Below are 26082 nucleotides of genomic sequence, written 5' to 3'. Positions count from 1 at the left end.
ACACAGTAATCGTTCAATGGGATGTTTGATAATTTACTAGAAGCCTAGGAATAGCGTTTAGTGGGAGAATAAGATATTCAGGGAAGGTCGACGAAGGGAGGGTTGAAATTCCGAATTTGAAAAATTCTGAAACCGCCAAGTTCCGAATTTTTTGTGGCGAAACTCGAAGCAAAGAAATCAAACTTTGACGAGACATCAAAGTTTCGAAGTGCAAAGTTCAGAAAAGACGAAATTCCAAAAGGTTAAAATGCCGAATTATTTCCATTTCCAGAATTTTACTCTATCGAAACTTTATTTTTCGGAATTTTGGGCTTTACCTTCAGGAAGTTAGCTCTACAATAACTTGCATTTTCGGTATCTTGCATTTCGAAACTTTGTTGTTTCGTAAAAGTTTGATTTCTTTACTTCAAGTTTCATCATCAAATAATTCGGAATTAGGGATTTTCTGAACTTTTCAAATTCGGAACTTCATCCTCCCCCATTTATGATTACAGTCAGCTGACGATGAAATGACCTAATCTGCCTAATTGTGCGAGTTTCAAATTTTCGGTTTCCATTAACCTGGTTTGATCGAATATTATTTTCATACGGTATAAACTAGTAACGACCACTGGTGAAAGGTGATAAAATTCGATTCTCACTATCAACGTTCCACTCACCATCTCTAAGAAATTTGTCACAATTTTTCATAACAACCTTTTTCCTGATACCGGATACATTTTCCCGATCCGCGAAACATTTCCTTCCCCCGAATTGTCAAGCATTGCTTTCGCCTCTGCAATTCACTATACAAAAACTAAAAAAAACCAGGATTCGCGAAAACACTCTGCTCCTCAGTATATAACAACATTCATAACCGTGCGGAGGATCAGCGGATTGATTTCGCGCAGAAATAGAACGGACCGAATATGTTCTATCGGTACCTAGGTGAGGTAGGCAGGGAACGACGGGGTTGGGGGATCCTTATCGCCTCGCGTCCGGGTGGCATTATACAGACGTGGCTCTGCTTGGATAATAACGTACGCAGTGCGGGGCGAGGGGTGGAGGCGGCGGGCGTCGCGGCGCGGCCAGAGGCGTGCAGGCGGCGACGCCTGAGTGACCGAGCTCGCTCTCCTCCTGTTCTCCGCTTTCCTCCCTCAGCTCCCTCCCGCAGCCTCGCCGTGCTTTCGCCCGTCGCCGATAGACGCAGTCAGAGGGCTCCGTGTCCGCTCGCACCCCTCGCGACGCCCCGCGTCGCGGCGCCGCACCGATCAGCCCCGAGCCCCGACGAGTATCTCCGAACAAGTGCCTCCACCCTCGTGCGCGCCTCGTGGACTCGCGGGCGGCAGCTTCCTTCCACCGTTTCCAACGCTTCCAACGCTTTCCACCGGCTCTCCTCCTCCGCCGCCGCCGCCGCCGCCACCGCCGTGGAGAAAATCCTGGCTTGACTCTGGGCTGCGTCGCAGTTTCGCGCCGCCCTTTCTGCCCTTACGCGGCGTTGTCCTTTCGTCGTTAAATCACGAGCTTGCGCGCCCCGCGACTCGCATACTGTGGCATCGCATCTCGCCGCATCCTCCGACGACTGCATATCACTTTCCATTCGCGGCGGCTTTCCTCTACGATACCGCCGGCTTTCACCTACGTACAACTCTTTCTATGTGACAAGAATTTGGCGTCGAGAGGAATTTTGCGCGGGAAAAATTAACCGCCTATGACAACGTGCTGGGTGTCGTACTTGAGCTGATTTTACAAGACAAGGAAGAATTTGGAACAGTATTTTTCTTCTTCTGTTCTACCTAATTCGTGACCTTTCGTCGTTGTTTTGGAAAGTTGTCGGACTGCGGTATTTGTATTTTGCTGAACAGCTCGTCACGTGTCGCGTGTGTCGTAGTGCGGGTGTGTGTTTTTCTCCGTGTTCCTTGTGCTGTGCGAATCAAAAGGGGTCAAATTTCTTGGCATGTAAATACGTCCGTGTACTTGAGAGTGGCTAAAAAAAGGTTTCACGCTCGTGAATGCTTACTTTGTAAATATAGCCTAAAAAATCATTTTCCACATCTTTCTCTTCTCTTTCCTCTTTTTTTTCACCCAAAAAATGAGTATTATGTGAATGAAATCACTCGCTGCAACCACGGTAGGCGTACGTCAATATTAAATTGGTAGTGCTATAGGGTGCCGCCAGCTGTTGACCACTCGCGATAAAAATTTCATCAACAGTGATCGTCAAAGTAGTGAGATGAAAGTGTCGAAACAGTCACCGGTGGTTCGATCGCTTCAGAGTTAACAATATCTCAATCGGTGCGGAGAAGTCTAGTCGGGAGGAAACGCGTGTTTCTAACAATTTTCAACCTTACGAGCGCGAGGTGAACTTGCGCAGAAGCGTACAGCTGATAGCTGCGCAATAAAAGCCACGCTCAATTCAAAGCGCAGTGAGAAAGTGTAACGAGGAACGTGCAGCACGTGGCGTCGCGTTAAATTCAGTACATACACGTACCTGAATTATAGAGTCTCGAGCTCTAATTAACGTTGATCAAATGTTCCTAGTCGATCCGTATTCGTGATACATCGTCAAGTCGTTGCGCTAAATTAATTTTGACTAAAGAAAAAGCTATTATTGATTGTCATTGAGAAGTCGTGCCTTGTGTTTACGAAGCTGTTTTAACTACACGTGAAGCTATAAGAGAGCAGAGTGGAATTTATTAAGTGAATTGTCAATATTGTGATCAAGAAATAATAACATACGCCAGGAGGGGAAAAGGTCATCATGGTTGACTTCATTACTTATCCGGAAATCTCGTACCTTTACGGCGATCTTATGGTAAGAGCAGATTACACCTGCTGATTTTACATCTATTGTTCTTTTGGATTAAGTTTTTCTCTCGAAAACTACAGAATTTATTCAACGGTGTTTTATTAGTTATTAGAAATAGTATCGACGCTTGCCAAACTAGGCAAGGGTGCAACTGAACGATTTTGTATAGATTCGGAAAGAATTTCTCGTTTAATTAAAATTCAGTGTAACTTGGTTTCACGAGTTGCGTGATTGAATATAACGCCATCGCCGTTTGTGCCCTGTTTTCGATCCATGTCGGAGATGCTGAATATCGAATCTAAATAAAATTTAAAAATAGATGGTTTTTACTCACTTCGTTTGTGAGGGTTAACGTCGATTACTTCACAGCCAGCTGTTACTTTTTCTTTTCTACATTTAGCCTCGATGTCGAATTCTACTTGATTAACTTACTTTGATTTTGATAGCATGCTTAGCTCGGAGTGTCAAAGTCAAATTTATTTCAAGATTTTGACTAAGGAAATTACGTTTCTCAGTTCCTGTCCAGCATACCGAGTTGCCCATTATTACTTTAAATAAAAAAATCGTTCTAGCAATAATTTTCATTAAGTAATTTCGATGGTTTTTAGAATAACTAAAATCATCGTTAAATCATCAAATCGATGTGACATAAATATGTAATAAATCATTGGCATAAATGTATCGAGATTCGTGAAATATTTGAGCCCGGTTCGATACAGTAATCTAGCACAATTAGAAGATTTCAATTTCAAACTTTGCGAATTTCATTAGTAATTGTTCTTAAAGTGAATCTGATAGCTGGAAGTTTGTGCAACGCTGCGTAAATTTACCTGAAGGTAATTATTTGATCCATTCTTGAGATGCGAATTTGAATCATCGTTGAACGAGTGATAACATCTGTAAGGATGTCGCAGTGGTTGATTTACGCGTGATAAATTTCGATTTAAAGAAAGGATGGAAAAAAGAAAAGCGAAGATTCGACTTCGAACAGAGTCTTTTAAACTTTTCAATCACCCCCGTGCTTCCTAATTCCCGTTTCGAAGCGTTTCCACGTCCATTCACGAGTTAATATCGCAGCTTCATTGGGTTGGCTTTAGTTGTGATTTGCATGACAATCATCTCGTCGTTCGAAGATTCGGGACGTTCTGCCGTTCGTCGTCCACTCTATACGCACTTGAGACGAGATTTCTGTTACGAGGGGTAAATTTAAGAGAACTAATTAAAATCGGACTAGATATCCCGACAGACCGCGAGTTCACCTTTCGCTGAGCGCTGGATCAAAGCGATGCTCGCCCAAAGCGCCCCTTTTGCTGTAACTTCCACAAAACTAACCCTCTCGGTATACCATCAGCCCTACAACCTAGCACGAACTATCAAAGCTCTGCAAGCTAATGCTGTTATCACCACCATTTGCAGAGCTACTGATCCAAAAGTGAAGTTTTGTTTTTCAGCAAAAATCATACGGTGAGATTGAACACGGAACTTTTGAACACAGAATTACTAAGCAAAAAGATAACCGAGAAACTTCATTTCAATTTCATATCTTACTGCATTTATGCCGATGACCACTCAAACGAATCAGATTTTAGGACAGTGCCGTTTCTTCATGCTCCGACCGAGAAGACGACGCGAAGAAAGCTTGTACGTATTTTCACGTTATTACCACGCTTTCGAGCACGACTCGTCGATGGCGAAGGGGAAATTGGAGAACCGAGAACCGTACCGTGTTTGCGAGTTGGAGAAAAGCACCGTGAAGGTAGAAAACAGAAATGCTAGAAGAAAATGTAACGGCTGCCAGTCAGAAGAACGGGGAACGGCGAACGGGCTGCGCCCCCAGTGGCTAGTCTAGCCAGAAACTTATTTCCTCTGTGCGAATGGCGGTGGGTTGGGCTGGCAGGCCAGAGCCTTAGTGGGTTGTAAAACGTTTTCGAGAAACAGGGGTGGAGTGAAAAAAGGAGGACATGAATTGCAGGCCAGGTGGTTTCGCCTTCGCAAGATTTAGACAACCTTCGCGGTTCGCAGCCGGTCTGCAGCTGCGGGCGAAGGTAATTTCTGGGTGTAATTCTCGGTGCCGATTGACCCGGAGTTTTGTCACTATTTCTGCAAACTGCAGCCTCGTCGATCCGGATGGACGCGCAAACAATCCCCCGCACAAATCACGCCCGTGTCAAGAAAGAGATAGGCCGGGTCTAAACTTCGCAATTAATTTCCGTGCAATTAGCGGAGGGGTTTTTCGAGGCGAAAATTAATCCTAGGGTCAGAGCTGGAGGGTGTGGCTCTGGACCAGGCAAAGAAGCACATTCGGGCGTCGCGACGCGTCGGGAGAAACGCGGCATGTACGAAAATCCATCCCTCACGCCTTCATCCTGCGCCTTTTATCTCCCCGCTTCTTTCAACGAATTAACCAGCTGCTCTCACCTTTTTTTTCCTTCCTATTCGGAATACATTTTTTGCCAACTTTGGCACGGACCCCGCGTTTGCTCTCGCTTCCTTCCTGCCTAGATATAGTTATAAAGACACGGCGATTAAAGCTGAGGGTGAAGCAATGAGCATTGCCTGAAATGGGGGAAAAATCACGTAGAAACACGTTCAGAAATGTCATTCTGAAGTAGTATAAAGGCTCTTCAAAAGGCACGCGAATGTAAGGAAAATTCGGCTGCTTTGGCTGCAACTATTTTTTCGAAAATCATGTATGGTATGGTGAGTAATAAAATGGCACGGCTATCTCAAATCTCTGAGATGCGATGAATCAGTAGCACGAAGCACCAGCTGGCGTACAAAATATGATGATACTCAAACTGTAGACGAAAAATTTTCGTTAGTTTTTGAAAGGCGGTAAGGAAAGAGGTGCCCCGTCGAGTCAGTGACCTCGATCGTCTTTCACGCCAGTGCCGGGCGCGTAAATATTTAGATTAGGAATATACAAAGAGGGCTCGGAAAGAAATAATTTAAATAAACGTCCCCCGCTCCCGCTGTCAGAATTCTCTGCATCTTCGTATTTCAAACTCCGCCAAACCGAGAGAGCGCAGAAACTGCCTCGTGACTGGCTCAACCAAGATTACACGTCCACCGTGTCTGAACTTTCGAGTGGTAATAGCCGATGATGGTTTATCATGCTTGCGGTGCTCGCTTGAAAAAACAGTGCAACATATGCGGTTGAAGCGTGGTTGTCGAATTTTCGAGTGTCGGCAGCAGCAACCAGCCAGCTCACCAGTCGAGATAGCCTCTCGCGTATTTTTGGTGGCGCACTTGAGATCGGGAATTTAACCATTACACACATTCCAACGAGTATTTTTAATCACTCATGTACCCGTGGCTATGAGAGGCTGTTTCGGATGGAAAAATAAAACTTGGAGGGAACATGTCGAAGTATCCATACGCTGCACTATTTCAGGAAATAGACACCGATTGACGACCGGGTTGTGGATCGATAGATTCGGTTCGTTGGAAAAATATATCTTCGTGATCTGTGAAACTTCTGGATAACAGAGTTGTAAACCATTTATCAGGCATCACGACCATCCTGCATCGGCATAACCATTCGCCGTATTTTAAATAAGAAAGCAAACACGAGGAGAAATCACGGACTGTATTTCATTTTATACTTTAATATCCTCGATACATTTCCTCCGCCTGTATATGGGTCATAATTTTAATTTCTCGCCAAACCCACGCGTATGGTTGGACAAATTAACACTCAACACACAGTTTAATGTCGGTCGAGATATTATCGCGAAGCTTTACACTCGCCGAATTCACCACCCGACAACTCTACCGGACTGAACAAAGCTTGTACGATCAGAATAATATCTCCCGGGTATACGAAAGTAGAAAAATACCAGGATAACGATGCCCCGATATATATTTTCCGATTGTAATGTAGTTGTTGAAATCGAACGATCGATTGTGTAAAATCAGAAATATACTTCCACTGAGCTGACGAAAGAATCGTAGTTTTCATTTTATTCACTTTATTGAAAGCTTTACTTGACTAAAAATACGAACGGTAAAATTGTATTTGCTGAACATCCGTTTGTCTTCGGTAGAAAATAAATTTAGTAAATGATTGTTATTGTATTCGAAAAATATTTTTTTCACTCTGACACTAGTGTACCCAATATTAACGTGTAAATTTCAAAATATTTCGAACGTTCTCCACAAAATATTTACTGTCCCATATTATTTCATGCTTACCCTTCTTCTGCATTTTACTCGAGGAGTCTGCGTTTCGATCTTCTATTGTCATTGATCACGAGAATAAGATCAGTTATTCAAGATTGAAACAACGACGTATAGTACAATAACTGAAACTTATAATTCGTTCGCTAAAATAAAATTGGTGCGAAAACATTTTTTAGAGTCACGGTAAAAGACTCGGTATTTTTCAGTTTCGCAGTATTGTTACATTGATTTTGTTGTTTTTGAAAAAACTTACGTCAACATTAGCCGGAGCTTCTCCTCGATGAGTGATGGGTATTCGTCTAAGGTGTGTCCATACAACCTCAGCTGTAACAAACACGCAGGAATACGTGAAGAGAAATACACCCGACGAGTGCGAGGTCTGGTGTGTGCGCCGCGTGACAGTGACAGACAATCCCACTGAAAATCCTTTCTGATTCGAGAGCATCTAGCGCTTCGATTGTTGCCCTTCCCTCCCTCCCTCCTGAATCCCCGGCACTTTAGCACCCCTGGCACACCCACCTGCCCACCACGCCGACCTACTTCAGCTTGACTGGATGGCTGCAGTAACTTTGAGCCTAAATCTCGTGAAATATTAATGTCCACTGGGTCTGAAGGGTGGTGTGGCAAAAATTCAGGCTCAACGACGTACGTGTGTTGAGCCCGGGGCCGCGGGCTCGCCGGGTCTTCTTCGCGGTTTTACCCGGCCGAGGTTCAGGGTGCCTGTAGAACTACGTACATGCGGGTATTTTTAACCCACGTTACGTTATAACAGAAGGTGTATTGTATCGCGGCGCCCTTTGCAAAAGTGGGCAGTCGACTGGCTCGGAACCCGTATACGCCGTGCGTTAACTGGAGCAGAAGCACAAAGCTTGTTTCGGCTTGATCCAGAGGGGTGGGGGGATCCAGGGGCCCAGGGGCCCTGTTTGGGGCGAGAAGATGGGATTACGGAAACTATCGCGTTTTCCCTCGTCGCTAGTTTCGGCTGCTTTGGGAGGACGCAGGTTGTGGTCGGGGGCAGAGTCTCCTTGTTGATTAAGCCCGCAATTTGCCTTCTTGACAACTGCACACCTTGCCCTGGTGGTACTTTCTTGGATGATACTCTGCGGGGATGAATTTGAACCCGGCCGTTCAGAGTTAACAGTCGGGTTGGAATAGTTCGTGCGAAGGTATATCCTGTAATGGCTGGAGTGCTGAAAACAAAAATGGGACCCGTCCAAAGTTGCTGCAGGCACTGCAGGTGAAATTATATAATTCTAAGGTGAGAGGGTTGAGCCGCGCGTGATTGCGAGGCTGAAATTATTTGATGCAGTAGTGTTATAACTTGATAAATTTGCAAAATGGAAAACTAGGGCAGAAACTTGAAAGTTTACGCTCGGCAAAGCCTCGCCGAGATAGTGGCAGCGGCATAATTTTAACAGAGGGGCTCTGATGAGCCAAGCTGGCCAACTCCGCTGCAGCACGAGCCTCGGCTGGAGCACGAGACACACCCTCAAAGACACTCTTGCTAATTTAACGATCCTCCGGCACTTTCCGCTCCCAGACTCGCGCTGATTCTCTTCGGTCTACGCTCGCGAGTGGATAATATCCCCAGAAGACGTAATACTCGTTTTTACAGACTCCGACGGCAGGCAGCCTAGCTGGGTACGGCAAAAACAACCCACGTTGACTCTGGGGAGTGACGAATCCACCCCCGTTTTGATGACGAAGATACTTTCCAGCAGTCCGGCCAGAGGCGACACTTTCTTCTTATTACACTCTGCACCCCAGCCGTGATCTGCAATTTATCATTGACTCAAGCTATCCAGATAATTACTGTAAAACCAAAAGTCTTGTTTACCGCAAATAGACATTCGGTCTCTATTTCAAATCCGGTAAAGTTACGTGAGTATTAAAACTTCAGCGCTATTCACCTTCGGACGTCAGCTTACTTATACGACGTTCAGGGTGCCCACACAACTGTGCAAAGATCCGCGTATGGTTGATCGCTATACCCACCGGCGTCAAACTCGGTGCACGCACCCTATACCTATGCGGACCTCGTTCCAACGTCGGTTTAATTTAGGACGCCATTCGTTTTGGGTTCGTACGTGGGGATTACAGGAACGGTGATGAGTTTCTCGAGGGTCACCGGCCAGCGGAAGAGTTGGAACTGGAAGCCTTTAGTGGGATGAAGTTAGCGGACGTCGAGAATTCGGACCGGAGCTGGGTCAGCGTCACCGGAGTGTATAATTGCCTTGATTGCCCGAGTCTAATCTGGTCCTCGTGTTCCCGTCGTGCCGTTCCAACGTGCGCCACGTACGCTCACCCCATCCGCCGAAGAGGACAACCCTTGACGAAGCGAACGAATCTACGGGCGAAGTAGCAAAGATCCGTGAAGAGCGAAGACAGAAGGAAAGAACCCACTTACCCATCGACATGGGGAGTTGCCTTTTGCTTCTCTTAACTAGGCTAATGCGGGACCCCGTATAACGAGACCATTCCCACTTTCCTTCCTCAAAGTCTTCAAACTCTTCATCATGGAAGTACTTTCACTTAGCCGAGGCATTCTCCGGGATTCTGGAATATCTTAACACCTATATAGTATCACAACATTTACGGTATAAAGCAAGTAAATTTTCATGAAAATTTTGCACAGTGAATTGTCGTGCCTAGCTAATGGAGTTCATTCAAAGTCTTGAATGTCTGATGAATGTGGGCGCAAATTAATTGCTCTTTTATAGGATCTATATATTCTTGGGGTAACTAAAAGTTATGTTACTAAATACAACCTGCTATGGTATGTGTATGATTTTCCAACTCGAAAAATCATTTTCCAAACATATTAACGTTGGCAATTATGTAATTACAGATAATCTTTATGAAAAAAATTTTCCCTCAGTTTTGAGAACAGTGTTATTCGTGTCAACATCCATGTTCGTTATTCATTATACATACAATCTTATGCAGCTGATTCTCACGCGTTATTTCGTAAAATTTTTACGCGATGGCACAACATTTCACGCCGCACGTTCAGAATATTCTCGAGTCCGTAAAACATTCTGCTTTTTGCTTTTTACGAGGGAACGTATAAGAGATGGCCTGTAAAAAAGCAACGTGCTTTTTGACAAGCTGTATACTAGGTGCCTGACCGCAAAAAGGGAAAAAAAAGTTCGTTTTTCAAACCACCAGGGATTTTTAATGGAAATTGCACATTCGCGGATAAAATGACGTGCACTCGTCTGACCACGATTAGTTCTCTGAAATCAACTACATTCGTAAGTCATCAAGTGTACGAAGTATCATTTCTATGTATGCGATGTTTTCGTTCAAAATACGGCTGATCTAATTAACCATTTCCTTTACTAATATACTCCTAGTAAACATCCTTCATAGTCATGAAATCCGCTTTGTGTCTCTTGAAATTTTTACCGAACACAAAAAAATACAATACATATTTATAATAAAATATATGCAGTGTACGTTGTATTTTATCTGTACACGTTCGGCTGATTTTTCTCACCGAATATCAATCATACGTATTCACGTTTATTCAAAGTTCAATGAACAGTGGTAACGGCAGATTTTTCTTTGTCGAATTGGTTTTTCGAGATGTAGTTGTGGATTCGTGCTAACGCGAGAGGATTGTGTATCTCAAGAAGAAGCCGGGGTTTCATCATCGCGCCCCATCGACGATAAATGGTCGCAATAAAAGCACGAGCTGTGCGGACAACGGGGGTTGGTAGTCGGCAGTATAACCTGCGGCTGATATAAATGCTTCGTTGTTATGTTGACGGTGGTATAGATTTTGCGGAGAGGGGTGCGGGATAACTGGCTCTGGCTAAATTACGTGACGTTGAATGTTCAGAGCGTCAGTGCAACGACGTGTTTGCGAACAGTTTTCGGTACAATGTAGGATGCATCTCGAAACGAGAACACCGGCGCAACGGAAAACGTGTCACGAAAACCGGTAATCTGAAAATACGGACTCGCGTAAAAAGAATTGGCAAAATTCCTCCTGACTAAAATTAAACACTGAATCCCAGAAAAATTTACTGGAAGCTTTTTACTTTAATAGAAGGAAAAAGTACCTACGGATAAGTGAATTGTAATTGTACGGAGGGAAGCATCAGGAGAAGGAAAAAAGAAAGTCAAACAGCTAGACAGAGAAGGGAAGAACCGGACTTGCACGGAAAACAACGGGGGTCGATTAGACTTGCAAAACGTGGATCTCGTTTTTGACTTTGAGATTGAATTATTTTTTGATTTTCTGTACAATTAACACTCTGAACGCTGCAACAAGCTCAAGTCGTTATCTTTGACGTTCATCCACTAGCGGAGGAATCGAATAATCTCCGTACCTTATAACTTCTACTCACAGCTTGAGTTTTCGTTTGAACCGAGCGACGAGGCTTGAGCACAGACATTTCTTTTTTCATTTGCGGAGATCCTTTCTTTCGTTTCTTCTCTCACAATCAGCTCCGTAAGGTTCCAACAACGTAGCTTGGCCTTTGTGTAAACAGAGTCGTCAACATCGCAGCCATTAATTACATTGAAATCGGAAAATAAATTGAAGACTTAATTGGCCCTCGTAAAGCAGTATGGATATTCAAATCGAGGCGTACAATACAGGTATACACCTGGAACGGAGAAATCTTTCTCGCAGACGTTTTTCCTCAAATGCAGTTCAGGCGTTGCGCTACTCTGAAGCGATGGCGGGTTTATCGCGTTACATGTGGCTGGTGGTAATTGTAGCGTCGGAAAACTTTCCAACATCGAAGATTTCCGTGATTCTATATAAATAGAAATAAGGATTGGAGGATGAAATATGAAACGAAATAAATTTGTCTAAATACTCAATTGAGCCAAGAGAAATTGTTGCAATTTATTGGCTCACAGGGGAAAAGCCGCTGAGGCATAAAAACCCCTTATTATTACGATAGTAAAGTTGTGTCAAGAGCGTATGAGGTGTTAGCGTACGACAATGGTTGTGTCTCGCAAGTGGAAAGCTGCCGTGAGATTCAGAGGCCGAAGGCGTGAATCTACGGAGGTTCGATCGGCTGGCGAGAACCTACTGTTTAAATTGGAGAGGAGAGGAAGAGAACAAGAGAGTTCCGAGCGCGACTGCAACGGCCGGAAACTCGAATTAGACTGACTAACCGAGCGTCGATTCCCGGTCAGTTATTTATTCTTCCACCGATCAGCGCCATCTTGCGGTTAACGACGATCCACCCGATCGCACCTAAACTTACCGCGGCTTGTTGGTAGCGGTACGAGCGGTAGAGATTTCGGGTATCGGATGGGGTAGAAAGTACGCGCGGACATGGGAAAGGTAAAGATTGGTACGGTCTGAACAGTAATGGCTAATCCATACGCGTCTTTATACGCACGTCAAAATATGCCGAAGATTAATGCGAGTCATTTAGCATTTGAAACGCACAAAAAGTTTCGGCCAAATGACGACGCGCATCGAGGGGCTCAGCAGCTCCGTGAGGTGGCGGCTCATCAATTACATTGTAGTTAGAGCACGAAGGCTACATCGACCTGCACACCTAGCCTAGTATAGCTACGGATCTGAGGCGAATTAATTTCTATCGCCACTAACGAATCCGCCCCTCACTCCGCGCCCCAAGTTGCCGCCAAGTTTCGTCCCGACGGTCGACGGCTTCAAGAGGCGAATCTCGAGTTTGCCAGGCAGATGTCTATCACCTCGCGAAGAATAATTTTCCTTTCTCTTTCCCTAATACCCTCCAGGTGAAATCTAATTACCGTCCAAACTCCACAAGTGCATTTGTTTCTATCCTAGGTTCCGCTTCCGGAGTAATTATAGTTTTTCGGGGAGGATTAGTGTCGAGACAACGAGCGCTTCGTTTGTTATGGGGATTCTTCTTCAACTGGATTAGCAACCCTCCCAGCTTGAACCGTGTGAAAATGAATTCACTCTCGCAAGAGGATAAGAAAATTAACACCGTTTCATGTCTCGTTAATTTCAATTAAAACTATTCAATGCAGTTCTCGATCTTCGTACGAAGAAGGAAATTCGATTTACCGTATAAACTTAAAATTATATCCATTTCTGTCTACTGATTTAACAATGGTCTTCGACTTAATTGGAAATTCATGATGCTGCAGAATTCATTCAACTTGTAGTTGGGGAGGCGTCGAGCATGCTCGTTTTAAAGAATACTGATCTTCGGTAGAACGTCTTTTCACTCCACGTGTCATGGCTGAATCCACCACATTATAAAAATTGGAGGGTCCAATGGCCATGGATCTTTGGTTAAAGCTGAGGTTCCTGATTGCCCTCACGAGAAAATCTTTAAAAACCGTTCAACGATTTTGACGCATCACCGAGGGAAGGCTTTGAAAATATAGTCTGAGATAATCGTCGGCATGTGGAGGGGGTCCAACGTTTATCGCGACCGAGCCACGCTTGTCACCATCAACGCCTCGACGATTAAGCATGCCGTAGCTATACGCGGTTTCTTAGATCAATAACGGTGTCTCGGCTATTCTCGTTATCTCAGAGCGCGTTAGAGGCCCAGTAGCTTACTACACCGAGTAAAAACAGGGAACGTTTCGTTGGCCTTTGCACCGGGCGTGCAACATGGTCGAAATGGAAACGTAGCACCGTGCAGGCCGAACGAACGAAGCGCAGGAGTGCGAGGGTGGCAGATAGAAACGCGGTAGAGCATGGATCGCGGAGCGAGGAGGACCGACGGGAGGGAAATAGAGGGAAGAAGGGGGGGGGGGGGGGAGAGATCGAGAGAGAGTGAGAGGAATGGCGCGGGCGAGATGAGCGATGCAGAGAGAGGCATAATGTTCGCGGTACACCGCGCCACTTCCGAATTACTCCGGTAGAATCTCATCCTCTCTTCCTCTTTCCCCCACATCCCACTATCCCTTCCGTATTTGCAGCCTCCATTGGCGAAGACGGACAGAAATTAATTGTGTACTTGCTCCTCGTGCAGCAAACAACTGCAATGAACTGCGATCGTCCCTCTTATCTGCTCAGTTTAATGTCGTCTTGTCCTCGAAAAGATCTTTTCTGTACCGATAATTTACTTACCAGATAAGCCACTCCGTGACAAAGCTTTGCTCCCGGTTTTTTTCTCTTTCTTTTCTAGCTACTGTTACAAATAATTTTGCCAGTAAAATATCTTTTGCACAATAAAAACGATCGTTAGGCAAACGACTGATGTGTATTTTAAAACATCGCTAACTGTGCAGGCATTGCGAGTAAGAAACTGTTCGACTGGTTCCGGAAGAGTGCGTTGCACCGACATATCGTATGGTTGTATGTACATGCCTATTTATTGTAGTACGGAAGAAGCCAGACGCCGTGAATCGTTAACACCGGATAACATGTGCAAGTCTTTATGGTTCGTTGTTACTCACTGGCACTGTTAAAAGGAGAAAATAGCCGATATGTTCAAGTTATTACTCGCCTGCGTTTGTGTCATACCTGCATCTTACATGTATTTTCCACTTGTAGCTACAATGTTTTAACAGGATTTGAAGAGAATGTTCTTTTTTCCAAGATTGAACCGGTTAAGTATTTTTTATTCTATATCGCTAATCAAAGCTAATCGCTAATTGCAACACACTATAAAAGAAAGAAGGAACAAAAATCAATATCGGTATCAAAGGTAGTGGATAAATTTTCGGAGAGTGAGACATTTTTTCAACGATTGTTTTTGTGCCAAAGAATTTCACTTGAATACGAAGCAATCCAATTTCTCTTTTGCGAATAAGTTTTTTACTCGCTATTCCTATTCGGCGCAATTGTTTTTCTTGAAACTGCATTTAGGGGCCTCGGCGTCTGGACTACCACAGTCTGAATACCAGAATACTGGAGTGTAGCAGCCAAAGCCAAATATCACAGGCAGTAACACCGCCGTTTCCATCTGCCGCACCTTGTTCTCCGGCGTGGTAAGAGATATCCTGAATGCATCGTAACGCTGTGGGTAGCAAGTCTAATGGTACCCGCAAAAAGTACGTGTGGCATTGCGACGCTCGACGTCCTTCGGAGTGGCGAGCTTGCAGGGGGGCGCACGTTTCCGGTCTTGCGGCGTCTACTTCCGCCGGCGCGAGCGTGTTTCTGGCGCACGTGTGTACCCGGTACTCTGGGTTTCGAAGAACCGCTGTTCTCCCCGTCATTGGCTTTTGTTCACGGATAGAGTCGTGACTAGATAGGGCTATGAATAAAGCATCCTAATTTTTACAATGGTATTAAACTTTGGCAGACGAAGGGAAACGATCATCGTGAACGTGGATGAACGTGGAGGGGGATTCGGGAAAAATTTATCGTACTCACGTCGCCTACGATGCGACGGTTATAAAACACCGGTGAAACGTATAACCGTTAATATCATAAATAAATTTTATCTTCCACGATAAAATGACAAATTGAGTTGGTTTTTTTTTTTTTTTCTGTTTTTGTTGCTCATCTCTGTATACTATACGTAGTATCGCGATAGCGTAGCGAAGCGGCCTGACGATAGGCTTGGGAACAAACTCCCTCAATGTATTAAACATGCCTCTCTCTCTTCTCCTCCATTCCCCATTTTATCCCCTTATCCCCCCTCCTCGGTATGGTTGGCCGGCAGCACAGGCAGCGTCGTCCTCCTGCTGGAGAACTCCTTCAACTTTACTAATGGGGAATATGGAAATTCACCTCTTTCGAAAGGATTTCATCTTCTACGTAATTATTTAATTAATGGAGATGACGGACTCATTTTGCAGACTACGATGACGGAGAAATGCACAAACCGTCGCTACTTGTTACGCGTCCACGTAGATTTCTCGTTCTGATCTCTCCATTGATCTATGAATGTAAGTGCAATGCTTCATTGTAGTAACGTATCATCATACTTACTGACTCACATAATAAGACTGCACTCGCTTAAACATTTCAACGACTTGTTCAAACTTGGCGTCACTTTGGAGACAGCTGGACATTTTCCGAAAAGTCTAACGCATTCTAGCACACATGGTGCTGCATCTAGAAAGATAGTATGCTAGTCGTAACATAAATTCAACAAAGGTAGAACACATAACGTCACACCGAATCGAGGTGTCTGCCACTCTTCGGTTTTGGCTTGGCTCTATCATCCTGTACAGAAAAGCCCTCGGAACGCAGTGTCACGTGTTTTTTTTTCTCTCCGTTTTTACCAGCATATTATTGTGTATGTGAATTATTGGCGAAGAGGTGAAAGAATCACGTTTTAGCCATACGAATGACTGTGATCCAGAAGTTGGGACGGGGTGAGTGGTGAAAAGGTACATTCGACACGGAGTTGTGTTGTTTTTACGTAATTAAATCCGGGGGCCGGACGGATGCCAAGAGTCTGATAAATGAACGAGGATGGCAGTTCTGGGATTGAGAGAGAACATCGGATCCCGGGACATATTCAAATATTAAAGCCTGCACCCTCGCTTCTGTCGTCCTTCCCTGTTTGACCACGTCGTCAGGCTACGGCTCAACATTTCTGCCACCGTAAATTCCGATTCCTGTACCCCTTTGACACCTCGACTGTTTATTCGAACTTCGTTGCTGGAAGCCAACGTGTGTTAAGGAGCTAAAAAGTTTAGAAAAATTCCTGCTAATATACCTGCTCGTTCAAAAACTCGGATGATATCGGGAACTTAGAGCCAGTCCGATACAATGTGGCTATCAGATCTCGTGGATTTGTTAGATTGCAGTGGATTCGGTGCAGGGTATTGGATAGTACGGTAGCATTCGAAGCCCAGGGACACATGGTGTAGACACGTGTTTAACAGATCCTTTGGGATTAAAGGACGACCGAGCGAGAGAATCGATGTTGAAATAGGTGAATCGCGATACAGGCATGAGGCGCTCGGGACCTATTGGCAAAGATGAAAGGTTACACAGGGGGTTGTATACCGAAATTAGTATTGCCGATTGCATATGAATTGACGAAAAAATTAATGAATTTACATCATTATTCACACCGTCTGCTACAGCAAGAGTCGAAACAAGTCTCTACTCGTCGATATATACTCGCTGTATCTTATACTTACCGTAGATTATTTACTTCAAGTTGATGTCATCTACCGTCGACAGTCTCTATCTAATTAGTAGTCAGTTTTCCCCGGTGATTAATTGGATTCCCTTCAGTTCATTCCCACTCCTCGTTCTAACACAAACTAAAGTGTGAGTAGGTATGATGTCGTGCCGACGTTGAAGGTTCTTGCAGGTCTTGCAGTGTGAGGGGTGGTTCTCATGATTATTTATTGTTGTTATCTTCACATACTCGCGAGACGTAAAATATTAATTTACAGTCCGATAAATATACCCTATAGTGCAGTGTACATTTAAAATCTCGAGAGTTGATTAATTTCATTGAAACTTGTCACGTGATGGCTACATGTACTCGGTTCGTTAGCGCGGTCTAAAAAAGGTAAGCTTTAGTCGTTTCTTTTTCTGCTTTATACACTGTACTTAGACCCACTTATGCCCTACTGATTCGCAATAATTATTCACTCAATTTACCGCGATTATAATGTTACACAGCGTCGTAGTTTTCTTCTCAAAATTGCATTGTTCAATTAGGGGCGGTGTTTGTATCAATATTTTCTTTTCTCCTTGATTGCACGTGTATATATGCATGGGCATATCGAACGGCATAGCAAGAAGCAATATATTCTCGCCTTGGCGAAGATTTTGCAGTCTGGCAGGGAGCAATCTTTGCAATTGTGTGTGGCGAAAGCAGTAATAACAGCTCAGCTCTCGCCACATGTCCATACATCATCTGTTCCTCCATCCTCAAGCAGAGCGCGAGTCTGTCATTCCTATCGAATCAGCTGCTCCGCTCTGTATTTAGCGCCGATATTTGGCTTGACGAAACGGAATCGCCTTGCTTCGCTTCGACTCGACTCGAGTCAACTCAACTCGCCTCGCCTCGCCTCGCCCCGCTTCGTCAGGGTGACGGTGGAGCTTCGTGTTTGAACTATAGTAATTTGAGGCAAGCTAATGAAAGTGCTGCGCAAACAGCGTCGCGACGCCCGACGTCAAAGCCGAAACCCCCGCCCACTTGCGCTATGTTACGGACCGAACCCGAGACCACCGCCGTCGACCGAAACTCTTTTGCGGTATTGGATATTTAGGATCAGTTCACTAAACAGATATAGGTTACTGTGCTCTTCAGCCGTGGAGATTCAGTCACCAGTATCATTTTCATCTGCCTCTACGAATCACGAATAAAATTCAACTCGAGGTATTCGAAAATCTTCAAATTGCCAGTGATTTACATGTTTCCTTGAGTCTATTCACTTTGAGTAATCACGCTGTTCCTTGGTACTATTTATTACTCATCGCTGAAATTAGACCATTGTTAATTTTCATTCAATCAAGTTATATTCCATCAGATTTATCTTCAGCTTTAAAATTTGGTCCCGTCAGGATGAAATGATCCATAGTCCAATTTTCATTGTGTATAAAGTGCTCAACAGAACCTCACGCAACTGTGAGGTCAACGTCCGTTTTCAGACCGCACAAGGGTGCTGTGAGCGCAAGAAAATGGTGAATTTATTTTGACGTGCAGAGTACACAACACAACACAACAGGATGCCGTACACCGGGTAAAATTCAGAGAGTTCGATTTATTATCGTACGTATAGTGAGATAAATTTAGACTTTGGAGGGGAGGCTACAGCGGGTTATTTGTGCCTCAGGCAGGTTCAATTGGAACAATCTAAACTTCAGAAACACCAACATTATCCGCACTCAACTGCTCACATACCCAATGGCAAACCGCTAAACCAACTTAATCAAAACATAGGTACACCGATATACCAATACGCGCCACGATTGCAATCTATTTCCAGCTTTTACGAGTCAGTTCCCAGTTCCGATCTCGCCTTCTCGGAAAGCTGATTTCAATGGCAACGTACCTCTTCTACTCTACGTGAAGTTACAGCTCCATCTTCGCGGTGCACACATCGTCGGTACTAATTATTATACTTATTATCAGCTCTGTAACAAAATTATAAGTTTCCGGATGATCCGAGCTTCGAGTATAAAGATCCGGTTCAGTTTTACTTCGGGTCACTTACTTTCAGGATGTTACGTATTGCTTGGAAATTCAATTCTCCCACTCCAGTTACAGGGCCATTATTAATTTAACGTGCAGTCAACTTCAATGATAGCTGGACTAATTCAAAGTACACATATAATGCTTTGGCGTACGTTACTTCTACGCATCAAGGAATTAGTTTATGTAATATCCAGCATCGGTTCTTGATAAAAACTTTGGCGTTCACAACGAATTGTTCCAAATTTGCGATAATTTGATACTGTGAGTATATTTTTGTTGAAGGGTAATGAAAGGAATGATCGATACAAAATCGATAAAATTTAATGAAAAACCGTCACGTACTTTGAAAGAGAAGAGAATCTTATTTGTGTCGATTCAGTATATGTATCCTTACACTTTCGCATTGTCTGACAAAAGTGAATATGGTTGTGAATTGGAGTTTTTCGGTCTCACATGTCAAGTCGCATTAACCGTGTCGCCATTTCCTGAAGTGTCAAACATGCAATTGAAATGTAACTTTTTCACATGCTTTTTCTACCTTAAAACACGAATCATATATTTACTCATATCTCCGTACCGTATGTGGAATGGAGTTCCGGTATCAAACCCGTGTGAATTTTAGGTGGATTTTAAGGTACTCGAGGTGAATCGGTGAATAAATCGAGGAGAAGCTATTTTTCAGACGAGTGAACGTGGTATACGGTAGAGCGACGGTGTTGGTGGTGGTGGAAGAGCCTGAATTTTCCACCCTTCGGCAGCGGCGTTGGTATCTGATGTATGAAGAGCTTGGATAATCCGTGGATAGTGTGCTAATGCAAGTTTTGGCAGGAACGCAAATACTTCTTCATTTTTCCCGAGGCGTATACATATAGGCGCCGCCTAGCTCCTTCACCGTATACCGACTTATCGCGGGGACGAGAGAATCCGCGAGGCGGGGGCGTTAATCTTGAGAAATATTTTGCCGGATAACTGTAATCTAATAAGAGGGCCTTCTCTGCTTTCCTAGCCTTGCTCCGTCGCCTCGCTCTCGCCATCCTAAGGGTGTACACCCTTCCTTATGCCGTGCCTCTTGCGCTAGTTGCTCGAGTTTGCCAAGTAATAATTTGCAGCTAATGTCGGCAGAGTGTTGAGTATTTTTATTAAATATTGTATCTATATATATCTGATGAATGCCTATTTCTTTTTAAAAATTTTATTTCTGTATACGTATATTATATATACGTAACACACATATATCTCGGCTCGTGCGGAATTTATACATCGCCCTGGTAACAGCAGCTAGCGTGCGAGGGTGGACTAAACTCTGGCTAAAAGCTTAAAATAATTACGTTATACGAATATTTGCTCCGAGATTTTAACACCGCGCACCGGTACTTCACTTACTTTTCCTACCCGTGATGTGATACGATGCGATGCGATGCGATGCGATGAGATGAGATGAGATGAGATGTGATGCGATGCGATGTTATCCCCAACGCTTTCAAACACTCGAGTCTCGATATAGACTCGGTAAACTTGACTCGTCGACGATGCGCTTCATCGCTCGGTCTTCGTTTATCTAACGTTTTTAATGTCCCGGGTGTCTATGTCGACGGATGAAAGGATGTAGGCCAACGAAAGGCACCTCATATCGTAGCATTATCGAGCAGATAAGCCAGACAGAAGCCTGGCATTCGCCACATGGCCGCATATGCTCGCTTTCACTTCACCTCATCGCCACAGGATTGACCTCGTGTGGTGGAAGACCCTGCTACAGAGTATCAGAAGACTCGGTTAAAGTGGTAGATGGCAGTTGGAATTTTACTTTATTTTCTCATCCCACTTTCAGCGTTATTGGTGTACACGTTTTAGAAAATAATTAACTCTGTGAATAGGTTCAAAATAGTACACGTGAATTTTCTTCCTTAAATCGCGGAATACAACATTCGTTCTGTATGAGTGAATAGCAGCGAATTGCCGAAGAAGTTTGAGCTGACGTTGATGTGTTTTAGACGACACAGTATCAGGGTGGAAAATTCCACAGCAAAACGGATAATTTAAAGACATAATCTTTTTTTCATGTGGTGAGAAACCACGTGTTATATTTACAGATACAATTTGCAGTTTGACATTTTGTCGAGTACTTACACAGGTCAATTACGAAAACTAAGATTTGTGATGGCTGAATCTGATAATTTTTAAAGACACTTTAAACTGCAGTACTATAATATACGCGAGTCAAGTGAGAAACAAAGGCAGCGTCTCACCCCTGAGACTGAGTAAGAGTGCAGCAAGACCACTCACGAACGAGCGATATCTCACAAAGAAGTTGAGATAATTAAAGAACCAGTCGCGTGCGAGAATAACATTTAGCTAAAAGATAAGAAAAATTGAAACACCCCCCAAGGAGTAGTAAGTGTATATTCCGGTACTCAAGGCCTTGCACCAAATCTCGACTTCTTCCTTTTTTCTGGTTTTCTTCTTTTTCAATTTTCTGTCCTGTTGTCCCTCTATCTCTGCCTCGATCGATCCGCGAGAAGTAATTTGATAGATCTCTTGCCGACCGCGGCTGCACTATTACTATACCTGCGGTGTATACCAGAGGCTACAATTATAATTTCACGCGATTTCATCGCGGTTTACTCCAGCTTATCTCTTCACTCTTATCTGCGCTGATCCTCAGCTGGGTTTTACCGCTAATACGAACACTGTGAAACACCCTCTGCACGAAATTCCGATGCGTCACTCGGCTGAGCGAATCCACGTATCAGCGTGTTTTTGTTGATTCTTTTTCTATTTTTGTTCCGCACGTCTCGAAATTTATTGCCCGTAATCACAATATTAAACTTTCAGTTTCCCGGAGTAATTGCTGACTCGGGCTGTACACATGAAATAGCACCGATTGCGCCATGAGTGTATTGCGTGACACACGATCCACTGGAACCCGACAAGTTCCATTATACATTCGCCGTTTAACGTCCCGGAGATAGATAGATACACCCTCCATACGGTACGTCACTATAGCGTGAATACAAGTGCGCTCAAATGTACACGTGGACACCCTCAACCGAAAGCATTTTCCATCTGGGAAACAAGCTTCGATCTACTCGTTGTCGTCACGTTTATTTCACTGTTGGTAGCAGTGCGTCTGAATGTTTTTGAGCAAGCATGAAACGAGATCAAAGTATAGACTATTGCAAATATTACAATAACGTAGAGCGGTATGAAGAAAATCCTGCCTTATTGCGAGGTCATCGTCCTGTTCCTCCTCTCTCTTGCCTAATTTCGAAGCTCACTTTCTCAAATCTGTTCCTCAGTTTGGCGAACCTGCAGCACTGCAGTCACGAGGTAATTTGCCAGCAGACCACGTAGTACTGAAACGCTCGAGGTACCAACCATTTTTAGTTGTACTACTCACCCATAAAGATTCTTTCAGCTGATAATCATGCGGGCAAAATTGTGAACCTTTGTCGGTGAGAGTTGTACCGCAGGAAACGCTGAAGGCTGTGCTCAAGTTAGTGAACCAAGCTGGTTCATTTCTTTTTCTTCGTTAACCCTGGAAAACCTGAATGCTTTTCAATCGAAGAAGCATCGACTTTCCCAAACCGCGATGATTTCTCTGAGTGCGAAGTTTCTGCGGGCCATCTCTCATCAGCTACCACATTTCACTAGTTTTCAGCTTAGGGTTGACCCTAATGATAGAGCGACGTTGAAAGAGCGAGCACACCTGCGTCATGCAGAAGAGATCCGTCAGTTTGATCTACCGGCTTCCAGTTCCAGCGTCACCGAACCTCGCAAACGCGTGTAGCTTATTTGCCACCCAAATTACATCTGCATAATAGGTGCGCTGGCTGGGCGTCCTATCGATCCGAACCGTCCCTTCGTTGGTAAGTTGTGCTCGTATCACAATTCATCAACGACCAAAGGCGCACTCGATATTAAATCTTCCGTTGTTCTTCCCAACTCTCAGGACCGAGTGAGAATGAGAGAATTCTCGGAAGCGAGAGGGACTTTTCGAGGGTCGCAAGTGGAGTGAAAAGGAAGAAGAGATGCGATGGAAGGGATTTAATTTATACAAGCCGCTGGTGGCTTCCAATAAGTTTGCGTGCGTGCTAATTTCGGCTGTAGCGAGACCCTTTACGTTTCTTAATGATTCGTGGCTCTCATCCTTACCTCCTTAGACGATGTGCAGTTATATTAGTGGCCGAAGGCGCCGAGTGGCGAACCGGAAATAAATGAGAACCGAACTGACCCAATTGCGATATAAATTCGGAACGGGCCTCCCTCGACGCATCTGGAGGCACGCAACTCCCGACTTACATTCTCCATTGAGGCTCAACTCCTCGACAGGCATTCCTTTATCCGGAATAATATTTATTCCCACGAAGCCCGTAGATTCGGTGGTTTCACCCACGAAAAAGGGGTCGTAGGGAGCCGTGGAGGGCAGGTAATACGTTAACAAGCCCTATTTATCAATACGGAGGTGTGGCAGTCTGTCTGTGCACGCAACTCGTCGACACGCATTCCCTGCTCGTGAATTAGCGTTGATATATGTGCGGTATCGTGTACGACGTGCATTTCTTGATATGGATGATATGTAACAGTCCTTCGATACGTTTCGTTATAGATTCTCCAGAATAAACTGAGACACGATCGTTGGAGCGGACGATCTAGCCAAGATTTTTCTTTTCAAAAACATGTAATACTCACAAAATTTAGAATACACTGATTCACGGTGTATCACTTGTTGTCATGGTTTCATGCGCCTTGATTAATACATCTTTTTTCACACATGTTTTTTATCAATAGTCTTCTTCCAATATCTTAGAAAGTTATATCCTATTCACTGAAGAGCCAAGAGCTTTCGTATGTTTTGAGAAGAGTATAGTTTTTCAGTGTAAGGCACAGAATGCCATTTTCATCGATTGCAGAATAGAGCTTAATGAAAAGGTGCATAAAAACGGACTCAAATCTCCAAATCTATTGTGGTACCGAAGAAGCGATAATGCCGGACGAGGCACCTGCTCGACAGATTCACGGGGCACAATCCAATAATACAGGGTCGAACAACGTTATAATTAGATCGTGTTCACCCGCGCCTGACATTGATCACGCCCAACCGTGCCTCGTCGGGCTGACTGCAGGCTATCAATATCTATCAATTCTGTGTGGCCAGGAGGAAATGTCATTCGCATGACTCACGAACAGTCCGCGCTGACCAACAAATCGACGCGCCTGGCGCAGACGCCAGCAGGAAAGCCAGTTAATATCTCGACGTCGACGAGACCCCAAACGTATATATCGTCATCTCGTCATCCCTTATCTAGGGGTGCAAACGTGTGTTCGCTTCCATTGACTCGCTGTATAGACGAAACTTTTTATCTACGCGCTGTTAATTTTTTTGGGTGATTTGAAAATTCCGCTCGTTTTTCCGGTGAAGAATCCAGTCAGACATACGAAACGGTAATTAATGAAGATAAAAGAACCTCCCCTTGCCAGGTCAGAAAGTTTCTTTTTTTTTGGCTTGATGCAAGCTCGATGTAAATAGTCTTTTTCAACTCAGAGATTGACGAGGTTTTGCATCATTTGAGAATTCAGTTGTAGGTAAGAGGTTATTTATTTACGAGATCCTAGATCCTTATCGAAAATTGCTATTGTAGATATACCCTTGGGCCAAGATTCACCCGCTTACATTAGCGTGCCAACGAAGTTCTCGATCTACATTTCCCGACCATTCGAGTCCATTGAAAAAACAGACGCCCTTGAAAATCGCACTTCAGGCTTGTCACGTTTCAAAGTTCAAACTTTACTTTTACATCGGACAAAGTTCGATGACGTTGGAGAAAGGGTGCACCGGCTGGTCGAGCAATTCTATTCGCAGATAGTAGCGTATATGCTTTCCAACTGACACCGAAAATTCAGTCACTGTGAATCAGTCGTCCAAAACAAGATAATTGTGCGTGAAAATTTTGTTACGAAATCAGAAACTGAGTTGGTCCGTTGAATTTGCGATCGGTGAAAATTATTGCGTTTCGGGAGGGCGAAGCAGCGTTGGACAGGATTCTACGACATAATCATTCATCACGTCGTGATTGTTGTATTCATTGGTGATTAGGCATGACTCGTTCCCGAAACAACCAGCGACTAACGACCCGTGTCGTACCGAATGAACCGGCCGTGTGTGGACGAGGCTCATCTCGTTTTACCCATCTCTCCCTGCTTGTTTGATATCCTATTACACGTGTCACCATCCTATTGCCAGTTTGATCATGTTATTTAAAGAATCGACGTCGAATATAGATTTCACTCCACTTTCACTGGTACCGCTGAACATTATACTGAAATGACTATCATGTAATCATTTCTCAAAATACGATATCACCTTTGAGATAACGCATTCAATTAGCTTGGACCATAACAGTCAATATCCTCTTAACATTCTTCCCTACCAATTGACAGCGTTATATAACCTCAGCTTTGCAATGCCATGATATTCCATTGATTGTGCATAAGATGATAGATTTCATAGAGAAATAAGCAGTTTTGAAATTCTTGTTGATCGGTATGCACGACTTGAAGACTTCACAGCTCTTAGCATGGTTAGATATTTTTGTCATCTTCCTTCTTTCTTCTCAAGTACTTACAAACTTTATTTTCACGGGTCTCAGGGTGTGCATACACGAATATATATTGCTACCTGCTTTTCCACGGGGAATGTCTTCAGACTTACAAGTTCCAAGTATTAGCGTAGAAGTTTCAAGTGTCTCTAGAAGGATGGGACGCAGTGGCGTTTTTTTTTTTCGATGTCCATTTGAGTCGCGGGGGAAAATTGTGTTCTTTGCATAAGGTGACAAATGGAAAGTGAACTATAAAACATACCTACTTTCCCTTCTTGGCAACTACACTCTATTTATCACCGTCCACCCTCCAACTAGATTTCAGAATCATTCCTCACCAGCTGTCACCACTCGAGTGCCTCTGCCACTGTAAGACTGCAGTTATGTTGTAATGAGAATAGGTTTGTAGCTTTTGCCCAATGCTCTTTGCCACTGCGGTGAGATAAGTAAAATACGCTCATTCGAGTTACTTTTCTTTGTT

The 26082-nt window shown here is 44.0% G+C and overlaps 1 protein-coding gene across 2 annotated transcripts in view; it reads left to right on the top strand.

The window, feature by feature from the left end:
• LOC124407804 (CUGBP Elav-like family member 4) overlaps positions 1–26082 on the top strand; it is a 514861-nt gene that overhangs the window by 48770 nt on the left and 440009 nt on the right. The window contains exon 1 of one of the 2 annotated variants that reach the window (XM_046884337.1): positions 2180–2794. The exons of the other annotated variant lie outside the window; for it this stretch is intronic. Within the exon in view, the coding sequence (XP_046740293.1) occupies positions 2741–2794 (54 nt within the window). The 5' untranslated portion in view covers positions 2180–2740. Of the gene's footprint in view, positions 1–2179; positions 2795–26082 lie in introns of those variants that run through there. 2 annotated transcript variants of the gene reach the window in all.

Source organism: Diprion similis, chromosome 6 (assembly GCF_021155765.1).
Source record: "Diprion similis isolate iyDipSimi1 chromosome 6, iyDipSimi1.1, whole genome shotgun sequence".
In the NCBI taxonomy this organism is placed as follows: domain Eukaryota; kingdom Metazoa; phylum Arthropoda; class Insecta; order Hymenoptera; family Diprionidae; genus Diprion; species Diprion similis.
The sequence above is the reverse complement of the archived record's forward strand: the minus strand, read 5'-3'. Positions and strand labels throughout refer to the sequence as shown.